This window comes from Chaetomium strumarium, assembly GCF_033439665.1.
Source record: "Chaetomium strumarium strain CBS 333.67 chromosome Unknown B0T15scaffold_1, whole genome shotgun sequence".
NCBI classification, from domain to species: domain Eukaryota; kingdom Fungi; phylum Ascomycota; class Sordariomycetes; order Sordariales; family Chaetomiaceae; genus Chaetomium; species Chaetomium strumarium.
Genome location: NW_026944429.1, coordinates 1,028,236 through 1,039,251, shown reverse-complemented (window position 1 = coordinate 1,039,251; position 11,016 = coordinate 1,028,236). Strand labels below are relative to the sequence as shown.

General features: G+C 55.2%; 3 protein-coding genes across 3 annotated transcripts; 1 reads left to right on the top strand and 2 right to left on the bottom strand.

The window, feature by feature from the left end:
- Positions 1–181: 181 nt before the first annotated feature.
- On the bottom strand, positions 182–1,553 carry B0T15DRAFT_481257 (NADP-dependent oxidoreductase domain-containing protein; the record flags this gene model as incomplete). Its single annotated transcript, XM_062866012.1, has 3 exons — positions 182–217; positions 281–1,071; positions 1,412–1,553. 3 exons carry the CDS (start codon positions 1,551–1,553, stop codon positions 182–184), a joined length of 969 nt encoding a protein of 322 aa, XP_062725414.1.
- Positions 1,554–3,467: 1,914 nt separating this feature from the next.
- B0T15DRAFT_9148 (Yos1-like protein) lies at positions 3,468–4,457 on the top strand. Its single transcript, XM_062871448.1, has 5 exons — positions 3,468–3,523; positions 3,575–3,771; positions 3,837–3,896; positions 4,027–4,134; positions 4,225–4,457. Exons 2-5 carry the CDS (start codon positions 3,744–3,746, stop codon positions 4,278–4,280), a joined length of 252 nt encoding a protein of 83 aa, XP_062725413.1. The 5' UTR covers positions 3,468–3,523; positions 3,575–3,743; the 3' UTR covers positions 4,281–4,457.
- Positions 4,458–4,758: 301 nt separating this feature from the next.
- B0T15DRAFT_9172 (uncharacterized protein) lies at positions 4,759–7,937 on the bottom strand. The gene is made up of 4 exons (XM_062871449.1): positions 7,794–7,937; positions 7,500–7,640; positions 7,422–7,435; positions 4,759–7,353 (listed from the first exon to the last, which is right to left on the bottom strand). The coding sequence occupies exons 1-4, from the start codon at positions 7,830–7,832 to the stop codon at positions 5,025–5,027; spliced, it is 2,523 nt and encodes an 840-aa protein (XP_062725412.1). The 5' UTR covers positions 7,833–7,937; the 3' UTR covers positions 4,759–5,024.
- Between the last annotated feature and the right edge of the window lie 3,079 nt (positions 7,938–11,016).

The window sequence follows — 11,016 nt, the reverse complement described above, 5'->3', positions numbered from 1 at the left end:
CCCTGTTCCTTCATTGCAATGGTAATGGGTTGGGTCCGGGCATATTAGAAGCTATCCCAATCGGCCGCCCTTCGGGGATAAATGTCGAAGTGCTGTCGGTGGGGATCAGTGTCTGGGCTGCCTCGGGTTTGACCGAGGCGGAACTGCGCCCATCCCCCGCACTTGGTGTTCCAGGGCGCATTTAGCCAAAGATCCAGAGCATCTCAGTGGGGAAGTACTGCAGCGTCAAGGGTCAGTATATGCCGTTACCCGGTGAAGATATCACCTGGGGTCTACTTACGTTCGACGGCTGGTTGAAGCGGATGTTGCGGTCCATGGCAGAGATGGTGGCAATATCCTCCTCAGAGAGGTCGAAGTTGACGCTCTCGAAGTTGGCCTTCATCCTCGACGGGCTGTTGCTCTTGGGGATGATGGCGAGGCCGCGCTGGGTAGCCCACCGAAGCAGGACCTGCGAAGGCTCGCGCTCGTACTTGGAAGCAATCTTCTTAATGGTCTCGTCCTCCAGGAGGGGAGTGAGCTTGGTGGCGTGCTCCATGTTGAACTCCTGGAAGCTGGCGGGCCCGAAGGAGCTGTAGGCCGTGACTGCGATACCCTCCTTCTTGGCGAGCTTGAGCAGCTCCGGCTGGACGAGGTAGGGGTGGTGCTCGATCTGGAGGGTGGCCGGGCGGATCCTGGCATACCGCAGCAGGTCGTAGATCAGCTGAGCCTGGAAGTTGGAGATGCCGATGCTCTTGGCGAGGCCCTTGTCGACGAGAGACTCCATGGCGGTCCACGTCTCTTGGATGCTGGCCTTGCTGGGGCGGATCTCGCTCTTGCCATCGTAGTGCCAACCGGGCGGGTAGCGGACCGAGGGGTCGACGTACTCGAGCGCGACGGGGAAGTGGATGAGGTAGAGGTCGAAGTAGTCAATGCCCCAGTCGGCGAGCTGCTTCTTGACGATCGGCTCTACCCGGTCGCCGTCGTGGAAGGTGTTCCATAGCTTGGAGACGATGAAGAGGTCCTCACGCTTGACGAGGCCTTCCTTGATGGCGCGGGCAATGCCCTGGCCGCACTCGACCTCGTTGCCGTAGTCTGGTCACGCTTTCTGTCAGCCCAGGTGTCTGTGTACGCATGTACCGAAGGACCTTTGCCAGAGGTCCAGTGCGATCCACATCTTGAGCCGCGTGTCCTGGCGCTTTCTTCTGCCGCGACAGCGGACAGGGGCCCGGAAGAATTCGACCCCTCCATGCTCCCCTGCAAGTGGGTGGAGCAAGGCGGAGCGAGGGGGCGGGGTAGCTCTTTCTGACAACCCCTCCTTGCCCCTCAACGTCGAGCGACGCGCATCACGATGTCATGGTGCAGGCCACACAGTTGTTCATCCGCACGACGCAAGCTCGAATCGTCTTCGGAGACTAGCAAAAACGTGACTTACCGGCAGCACCGTCGAACAGGCGGTAGCCGACCTTGATGGCGTTGTAGACCACCTCGGCGCAAACGTCGTTGGGAACCTTCCAGAGACCGAAGCCCACCTGGGGCATGTCAAGGCCGTTGTTGAGCTTGATGACGGGAGCCATTGTGCTGTTGTCTCGGGATGCTTGTCAGCGGCCGGCGTGTAACTTTGTAAGCTCGTCAGTAACCAAATCAGGTGAGTGGTCCAAAGGCAGACGCCGTGCAGAAGCTGTGTGAATGTAAATGGTCAGGAGACTTACTTGAAGCGGTCGGTGAGGGGAGTGAAGAGAAGGGGAGGGAAGTGTGTGGTAGTTGGAGAATGAATCAGCCGAGAAGCTCAAGAGAGCGTCGCGGGCTTGCCGCAAGACTTATACCACGCGCCCCTCTCCACAACCTCGAGGGTTGGCGGGGAGGGGTGCCACCAGACAACGCAGTGGTCCCTATTCCTCTCCGCCGAGTCGCGCGCTTCATCTCCATGTGCGTTCCCGAACAGGGTCAGACGTTCCGCTTGGTGCTCCGCTTGGTGCGATATCTCCAACAACCCAGGCACTGCCAACCGCTCTGCTCCCGTCCCCCATTGAGACCCGCTTCATCGTCATACAGCGCGGGATCTGGGCCTGGACAGTGTCACTCGCAGGGCTAACGGCATGCCAACAAGTTTGAGACTGGCCATACTCGTGATCTAGGCCGTCGTGGGAAGTACTAGTAATTGTCTACTGGCATAAAGCGAGGTTCCCAATGTCTAATAAGCCCGCTGTCTCTCCCAAACCCAACCTGTTAAGTTTTAACTGATGGAGCTGGGCATGGACAATCGCGAAAGCCGGCCCACCAAGACAGCTCAGTCCAAGGCAGGGAGGGGACCTGACTCCGGCACTGCACGGGTTAAATAGACATCTTGCTGTTTACTGCGCTTGACTGGAGGAGAAGGGTGGACTCCATCTGAGGCTGGCTTTAGTTGCCATCAGCCTCACGGGCACTTGTGGGCATAAACCTCCCTGCGTTGTCCTAACCATGTGCCATGTTTAACAGGCGCTTTGCAAGGCTTCGCACAAGCGCGATGTTTTGCAACACCAAGTAGAAGGAGATCGTTTGCTCTGCATCTGAGAGCGAGCTGCCTGCCCGAGCAGGCGAAGCCTCATGGTCACCTGGCTGGTACCGGTGGAATCTCGGGCGTATCCTCCGAGCTTCGATGTCGTCGCTGCAAGGCACCGCTGCTGCAGGTTTCGAGTTGACCCGGGAACCCGGCGATAGCCCAGCATTTAGCCTGGAGAATAGCCGCGCCAACCAGAGTGGCCGGCTAATTGTGAGAGCAAGAACGCCGTCTCCACAGTGGTTGTTCAGGACTCTCCAGTCTCTTCACGTGCTTGTCGTCGTACACCTTGATTGACCGACGGTGAAGGGCCCGAAAGTGATGCTGTTCAGGTGGAGAGCAGACTTTAGCCAGTTTAGGAGCCCAGAGTGTCGGACGGCTGGAAACTTGAGACCTCGATTCGTGAAGATGAAGTTCATTGACGAGTTCTGACCTTACGCAGTAGCTTGCTGATGGTATGAGGTTCCGATTGAGCAAGTTGTTCACCTGTGAGTGTCGGAACTCGGAACTCGGAAAGGGCAGAAGCCCCTAATGAACAGCTTGAAATCCAGGTATCCCCTCTTGGGATCTGAGGACCTTGGTGTCAGGCTTGCCTGCCTGCCCGGGCTGCTATGGTAGACCACACACTGCCATGTATGTTCAATGCACCGGATGCAGATTCTGAACACGCAGTATTACTATAGAGTCGACCCCTCGCAAATTGCGTCAGTACATGAGAATACCGATGGCCATCTCGGAGAGTCGAGACAGTTACCGAAAACACGTTGTTAGAGAGGCATATCCGGTCCGACAGGACAGCTAAGCTGATAGGAGGGTTAGGGTCTATGGTCTCAGGATCTGAAGCCACCTTTACTAGCCACAGCAGCCACACCCGGCTTCTTTAACCGCCTTTCCCTTCGCGGGTTAGCTTGCTTAAGTACCTACGTACAGGTACGTACCATGACAGCTTTCAACATCGAGTGCAGTGTTCCAAGCTCGGAGGCCACCTCTGGCGATCGTATCAAAGTAAGGACTCTCACCATGGCAGAGCGCATTTCAAAAGCTAATCGCGGCCAGGGTAGATTCACAGCGGCAGAAGAGGAAAAGACAGTGCGAAGGCGGAAGATACGAGCCCAGCCACGAGACAGGAAGACGACGACGAGGCCGAGAAGGCCAACATAGAGAAGCCGTACAGGGACCCTCCATAATCAACAAACACCGCTTGCCGGACACCGCAGCCACCAAGATGTCGATCCTCGGGAAACTTCTCTACAGTTCGCCTCTCCCAAACCCGCCGCTGCCCCTTCTCAGCGCCTATTGACCCGCTTCCCCCCTCCAGTTACCGTCCTCCTGCTTAACGCCATTTGCATCCCTTCCGAGGACCGGTTCCTCGCGCGCGGTACGTTTCTTGTGCTCCTCCCCTCACGTACCATCCACCCTATATTCGAAGCTTGGAATTGGCTCGAAGTTCCTTCCAAATCGATACAACTGGAGACCCAATCTCAATTCTAACAGCATTTCCCCCACAGTCGGTCTTGCCCCGGCAACATACCAGCGTGGCTTTGGCCAGGAGGTCGACTCGAGCGTCCGATACAGGATCATACAGCTCATTGCGAGTGTGCGGACCGTTATGAGGGGTAGGTTCGAGTTTTGAATATTCCCGCAGGGTTGCAAGCCCCAGTCAGAGGGAGAGTGCTTGAGTGGGAGCTAATTCGTTGCTGCGCCAGTACCCCTAATCATAATCAACACGCTGATCATAGTGTACGAGCTCATATTGGGTTGAGTTAGAAGGTGGGAAGGGGGAGAGCTTGGTCAGAGGCACCCCTTTGGTCAGCTGCACATGGCTGCGGAATTGGGATACTGTGTTCACAAACTGGGGCAACAGGTTCTGGCTACAGGCGTTCGGGAGCGGAATGTTTGGGCCTATGCTATGCACTGCAGCGCAATGAGCGGATCTAATGGTCCCAATTCGTGCTCTGGATGTCACTGGGCGCATGAATGGCAGAGATGGGATACAGTTAGCGACGGCAGATGAGGGCTGCTGAGACGCGAGGCCACTGTACTCTTCCTAGGTCCTCAAGTCACCGCTCGGTACAGGTTCATCGGTTGGTAGCTTAAATTACTCAACTAGCGATATATGCTCTCGCTATCTATGAAGAGGGAACTCGGCGGTTCCGCCAACCATGCCGAACACACCAGAGAATCCCCATGCCAGCGCTCATCGTACACTACAAACAACCGCCCCATCCTCTATCTCACCAAGGAGAGTGAGTCTGCCCTCTATGAAGAACAGGTTCTGTAACCCTGTCTCTGCAATGCCACTCCGATACGGAGTGTGTCTCTATACAACCAGGTAGGCGATATACGAAGCCAGACGAGGGTATTGAACGAAAAGCATCAGAACGCCTGCAATTATATCCAGCAGCGCTAGCCAAGCCAAGCGAGTGCGTGTTGGACGGGTGCCTTTCAGAGCTCACAGAGCGTCCGCGTGCTCCACGTCGCAGCGCAGCGAGTGTCTCTTCCCCTTCTAGGATAGAGGAGACAAGAATTTGCTGCTCTTTTTCCTCCCGAGTCCGAAGCTGAACCTCTCCTTGAGTGCCGGCTTCTCTTTTCCTTTCTCCTTATCCTGTTTATCCTGGCGCAGCTGCTCGACTGACCCAGGTGCCGTGTCTGACCGCGGTGGAGGTCGCACCGGTAACGAAAAGCTGGCGTTCCGTTTCCCATTGTTGGATTTCCCATTACTGATCCCATTTTGACGTGGTGGGGTTTGATGTTTATCACGCGACAGGTCCCCGTCAGTAACGCTGCTCCCCCCCCTGTCGCTCCTGGTATCGCTGGCCTCGCTGCGATCCGTCTTCTCGGTCTTGGAATCGCCCTGATCTTCTTCCTTGTTGCTGTTGCTGTGTTGTCCAATGTGCAAGAAAGCAAAGCTTTTGCGCGTCATCGACTTGCTTGTCCGCCCAGCGCGGTTGAGGAACCCATTCGCACCATTTCCCTCTGAGGAAGCAGGCCTCTCAGCTGAGGGAGCCTCTTTCTTCTGCCGCCTCTCTTCATCAGCAGCCATCTGCTTGCTCTCTTGGATTGCCCTATGTAACTGCTCGCGCTCGAGGCGTGCTGTTTCTCGTAGTCTCTGGGCCGCCTCCTGCCGCTCCTTGGCTGCGATCCGCGTCTGCTCTTTCTCTGCCGCTTTCCGAGCCTTCTCTTCAGCTTTCTCCCGGGCTTTCTGCTCTTTCTTTTCCCTAGCGATTTCCTCCTTGGTCTTTGGTGGGACAGTTGCGGCTTCGTCTGCCTTTGTCATCACATTAGGACGAGGCGGCGGTGCCGCGACTAGAGGATGGCCTTCACACGAAGAGAGCGGTGGCGGTAATGGATCGATAGGGCTGGTGACATCCAACGCGGTTGGTGCTGAGTTGGCATGCTCCAGCCCGACCAATGTCTCGTTCTCGTCGACCGGCGGTAAGGGTTGGGTGTTGAGTTTTGAAAGGGGAGCCGGGCTTGTTCCGTTGGCCAGCTCGGCACTTATCGCAAGATCCGTAGTTAGGGTGTTGGTCATTTTCACCTGATCCACACCCTCGGCATCCAGCTCTTCCCGGACCTTCTCAAATGTTGTCTCCTGGTAGAACAACACATAGGCACAAGCCATCCCAGGCTTGTCGCCGAAGAAGTTCTGGACGAAAGTCTTGTCCACTGGCTCCACCATCTCATCGTCAAAAAGCAGCCACCCCCGATCTTTCGTCTTAATCACTGCGACATAGTGGCCGTGGTATGCATTGCCTCCGATGTGCACGACGACCGCATAAAGCTCGTACATCCTGTCGGGATCTTCGGCGTCATCGGTCGTGTTGAACAAGCGCAGATGGTAGGGGTAGACCACTCGGTGGAAGAGCTTCTGCAGCCGGCTGTAATCCTCTGTGTACTTGAATCGTTTCAGGTGTAGTGCCAGAACCTTTGGTAACTTCTTAACCTTCATTCGCTTCTCGGCTTCCTGCAAGCCGCCGCAGTGATCGCAATGGAACTTGTTCCTCTCACACAGCATCTCCTCCGCTGAGAACTGCTGCAGACACGATGTCACGGACGAGTGCTCCTCCAGGTCAATAGACAAGTCCAGAAATGTCTCGTCCCGTTGCGATGCCGTCTCACAAGTCAGGCATCTCGTTTCCGATGTCAGCACTCCCTCGAATATGTCGTGCACCCAGCCCGTCCCCGGTGGCCGAATTAGCCCAGTAGAGTCAGAGCCTGGTGATATCTCGGCTGGCTCAGAGGGGTCATCCTTTCTCCTGCTCTCTGCCAACTCTTGCATCCGCTTGCCATTGGCTTCCACATTCGCGATTACATCGTTAAGGACTATGCCGTAGAACTCGTGGGCGTCTTGGTGCATCGAGTTTCGGAACATCTCATTGTTCCTCTTGAATATGTCAAGGAACCTCTGGGGGCTGAGCACGCCTGTCCTCGATTGGCTGTCGATAAGAGCTGTGAAAATGTCTTTGAGGCCGGTGAAGGTGCACTCTGCCATGCCATAGGGATCCGTGCTCTCCTGTGCTAGCTCTAGTACCGGGCCCTTTATCATGGCCTGCTTCTTCTTGTATTCGGGCGAGTCAGGCTTATCCTCGGGTCGTGTGGGCGCTACACTGGGAGCCAACTGTCCCCCGCTGAAGGACGACCGCGGCTTCGGTGGCTGACCTGTTTTGCCCGAGCCCGCAGCATTTCCATTCGCCTGTGGGGGAGGCCGTATCGTCACATTGACCTTCCTCTTGACGCTGTTTGGATCGTCCCACGGAAGCGGCGGTGGATAGTTGACAACATTGGACCGGAAATGTTCAGAATGGTATAGCGCTTGGACAATTGAATTGCAGTAACTGAAGATGAGCGGTCAGCATATTGCCTAGAGCATCGCAGGGCGGTCGTGAACAGTGTCTACACCCACCATGTGTTTCCGAACTGGGTGAAGCGGTAATTGTTAGCTCTTCGTTCGCTACACGGTGACTTTCCCGGTAACTCTTACGTTTTCTAGACCAAAGAACTTGTCGCTGCCGTCTTCCCGAATGGGTCCCGCGTTGTGCAACAGCTTCTCAACGGGTGTAAAGTCCAGCTGGGGCTCGTCCTTCTTATTCTTGGCCAACGTGTTATCGGACTTTGAAGTACCCTAAAGGAGTGACTGTTAGTCCGGGACAAGGTTTCACACGAACGGGAGGTGACAGAAGGACAGCTAGAGCTTGAGATGGCTCGGTGTTGCGCTGTTCTAGTGTTCGTGTACTCGTGTTCCCGTGTGCAAGACGCTGCGGTTTGTCCCACTTACAGATCCGGTTCCTTTGAGTTTCTGGAAGAACCCCGCCATCGTGAGCGCCCAGAAGACCAGGCGCTCGGCGCGTCACTCGGGAAGGGGGAGTGTCCTCGCCGTCGACGGGACTGCAAGCGGTCAAGGCGAGGGTAGTTCGGGGTCGATAGCAGGTCGAGGAATGCGGCGGGCAAGCATTCGGCAAATAAAACGGAGGCGCCAATTGCAGTATGTGACACTTGAAGACGCCGTCTAGTGCTCCCCGTACTCAATGGGCCAGGCTATGCGCGCAGCTGTGGCGGGAACAGTTCAAGTCGCGCAGTCTGTTCATTCGGAGTCTCGGCGCGGTGGTTCACGACAGGACAAACAGATTGGTACTAGTAGTAATGAGACCAAACAACAACGGGAGTACCAATCTGATGTTTCCCAACCAAAAACAAAACCCAGGAGGAGAGAAGGGTCGGGCAGGTGCAGGACCAAGATCGGACGACAGGCACACAGCTTGGCTAGAGACGCCACGAACAAGCGAGCAACAATCGACGCAGCGGCAGCATACGCAGGAGACATGCAGGTCTAGTATTCAGGGTAGGTTCCTGTACATTGCAACGTAATTATTGCCAAGTACCCGGCTGCGCGTTACTTGATTGGAAACCTGCTCCAGGCCTCCAGTTCGTTTCCAGAATAGTTCTTAGCGGGGTGTGGGGCCTTGAGGGGAAGCCCACCAAATGTCGCACCGGTTCGAGCTGTTGGGTCAAGCGCAGCATTTGCTCCATCTCCATCCAACGCGATCCTCGAAACGGCGGCAGATCAACAATTGCGCAAACCACCCATCCTCTTTACCGCAATCTAATAACGGCGGAGGTCGGCGAATCGTCTCAAGTCCACAGACCGCCGGGGCACTTTTCCCTCGCCAACGGTTGATCCCTACCCGTCGTCTGCGGCTAACTGTTCACACAGCAAGCAACTGATGAGAGTCGGGGAGGAGCCTGGTCAAGCTGTGTTTTAGGGTTCTGACCCGGACCGAATGCAGCACTGCATATCCGTCCTGGGCTCCCCGCATACATCAATCATCAATTATGCTGCAAGAATCCCTTCCCTTGACGTCCCTACCTACCTAGACTTTACCGCCCATTGGATACTGTACTGGTTTGCTGTGCGCGTCTGGTTCGCTGTGCCGCCAGGATTGTGCAGTGTTGTATCCATACTCGGTCGGGCACAGTGGCAGCTAAGCCCGACTCTTCTTCAACATGATTCGATTCAAGTCGGTAGTCGGTAACGTGAAGTCTTTGTCTCGACTCCCGAGTAGGGCGGGCTCAAGCTTTGTGGCGGCTTCCGGGCTTGTCCTGAGTCCTGTGCGACTCTTGTTCGAGGCTCGAGTTGCACTTCGCCCAGTGCACAACATCGGTCTTCCCCGTGACAGATGGCCCACAGTTACATGCCCGATGGTGTGGTTACAATATCGGGTGCTTCGCATCGAAGCATCAGCAACCAGCCAGATGGAATGTCTCTGTCTGAGAAACCCAGATTGTCATTCGCCCATAGGCGACCGCATTTAAGGCCGTTAATAAAGGCCAGGATGCCACGCTGATTGACAAGGAGTCCACGAGCGCGGAAGTGTGGGGTAAATCTAAGACAACTCGAACGCCTCGCTTGCCTGTGGAGATTGTTCCGGTCTACCCGTCCTCGGACCTCCACAGCTCGGATGATGGATCCCGCCGAAGCGTATCTTACACTACACTACCTTTCATACGTACCGAATTACCGTACAGGGTAAATCTACCGTCTCAATCCTTCCATGCTGTCTTACTATCTACACTGCAACCCCACCTCACCACTCATTGCAGTTCCAGACTCCTCAGCAGAAGATGTCTGCATTGCTGCCCTGCTCTTCATTTCTTTCGCAAAGGGTACATATTTTTGCCACTGCCCCATAAGAACCAATATTTAGATCTTGTCTGCGCTTGCGACCCCGCGATGCAGGGCCGTCGTCGCGGAAGGAATGGAGTGCGCATCAAATCACCACGGAATCGACGCCGCTGAGATCTGCCCTCCTGCCTTGTGTGGGATGGTCGCCTGCTCTCCTCATGGCACCCTTGATCAAGCGAACCAGTGGGATGGCATGCAGCGGCCTTGTCCGCATGCACTTTGCGAAGACCAACCCGTGCTCTCTCAGTGGCCGGGTTCGACTCCGGAAGTCCTAAAAGTGGCAATCACAGCCGACAAATAGCGTCAACTTATTTAACGACACTGCCGCCCCCAGACCTGTACCTGTATGCCCGTTCAGACCACCATCACGGCTGCTTGATGACGAAACTAGCCCTACATGTGGTCCGATCTTTCGTCTGCCTACGGTAGAACCTGAATTCCCCCCAGCAGTTGTTGACTGGCACTTCATGTCTGTTCAAGAACCAAGCTTTTATGCCATCTCACCACTTCTAGTTCCACATATGTACGAAGTGTGTGCACCTTAAATGCAGCACTACTAGCACTACCTTAATAGGTCCCATTGTAGTGTACTTGCACTAACTCGTTCAGTCATGTCAAGCGGGATGCAGTACACATGTATGCCTCCGTTAGGGTCTCATGGAAGAGGGTCTCCTCAAACTTACACTCAAGCTCAGGAACCTACTGCAGAGAGCAGAATGTTAGAGGTTGAGGAAAGGGTCCGTTCGACATCCGGGTAAATATCGAACGATGAAGGGTTCAGCAGCATGCTGAAGACCAACATGCATTTACTTTGGAGGGGTGCCACAGGCCGAGAGAAACGCCGACAACCGGTTGTTGGTTCTGTCTTGCAACTTATGCACCGAACGGTGTCGTACTACGAGACTTGTCCACTGTTTCAATACATGTCTAGAGTACGAGCTTAACCCTACTACCTGACTGTTTGACCATGTGTGTGTAATCCGTAATACAAACTACTACTAGTAGTCTGGAGACACTTATCGCTCGGTCGACCACGCCAACGGACGTCCACGGGAGCTCTCCGTAGAGTATAACCCCTAACAAATCGCATTCAAGGGAGAGGAACGCTGAGAGCTCCCAGCATCTTCGTAGCAAACTCCGAAACTCCAGCAATGACCTGTCTTCACCGGAGGAACTGCCTTGAGGGTGACTGGAATACGCCGTGTAGATCTATAAACCCACATGTCCACGGTATCTTGCACACACCGCCGATCGAGTTGTACAAGGCAAGTCCCAGCTGTAAGTCTCACATCTCATACAAGACACTAAACTCCGTCGG

Excerpts from the sequence above, each read along its gene's own strand:
- B0T15DRAFT_9148 (XM_062871448.1), top strand. The coding sequence starts at position 3,744 with ATGTCGATCCTCGGGAAACTTCTCTACA. Across the intron at positions 3,897-4,026 it reads GGACCGGTTCCTCGCGCGCG|TCGGTCTTGCCCCGGCAACA; the intron begins GTACGTTTCTTG and ends TTTCCCCCACAG. Across the intron at positions 4,135-4,224 it reads TGTGCGGACCGTTATGAGGG|TACCCCTAATCATAATCAAC; the intron begins GTAGGTTCGAGT and ends TTGCTGCGCCAG.
- B0T15DRAFT_9172 (XM_062871449.1), bottom strand. The coding sequence starts at position 7,832 with ATGGCGGGGTTCTTCCAGAAACTCAAAGGAACCGGATCT. Across the intron at positions 7,641-7,793 it reads AACTCAAAGGAACCGGATCT|GGTACTTCAAAGTCCGATAA; the intron begins GTAAGTGGGACA and ends TCACTCCTTTAG.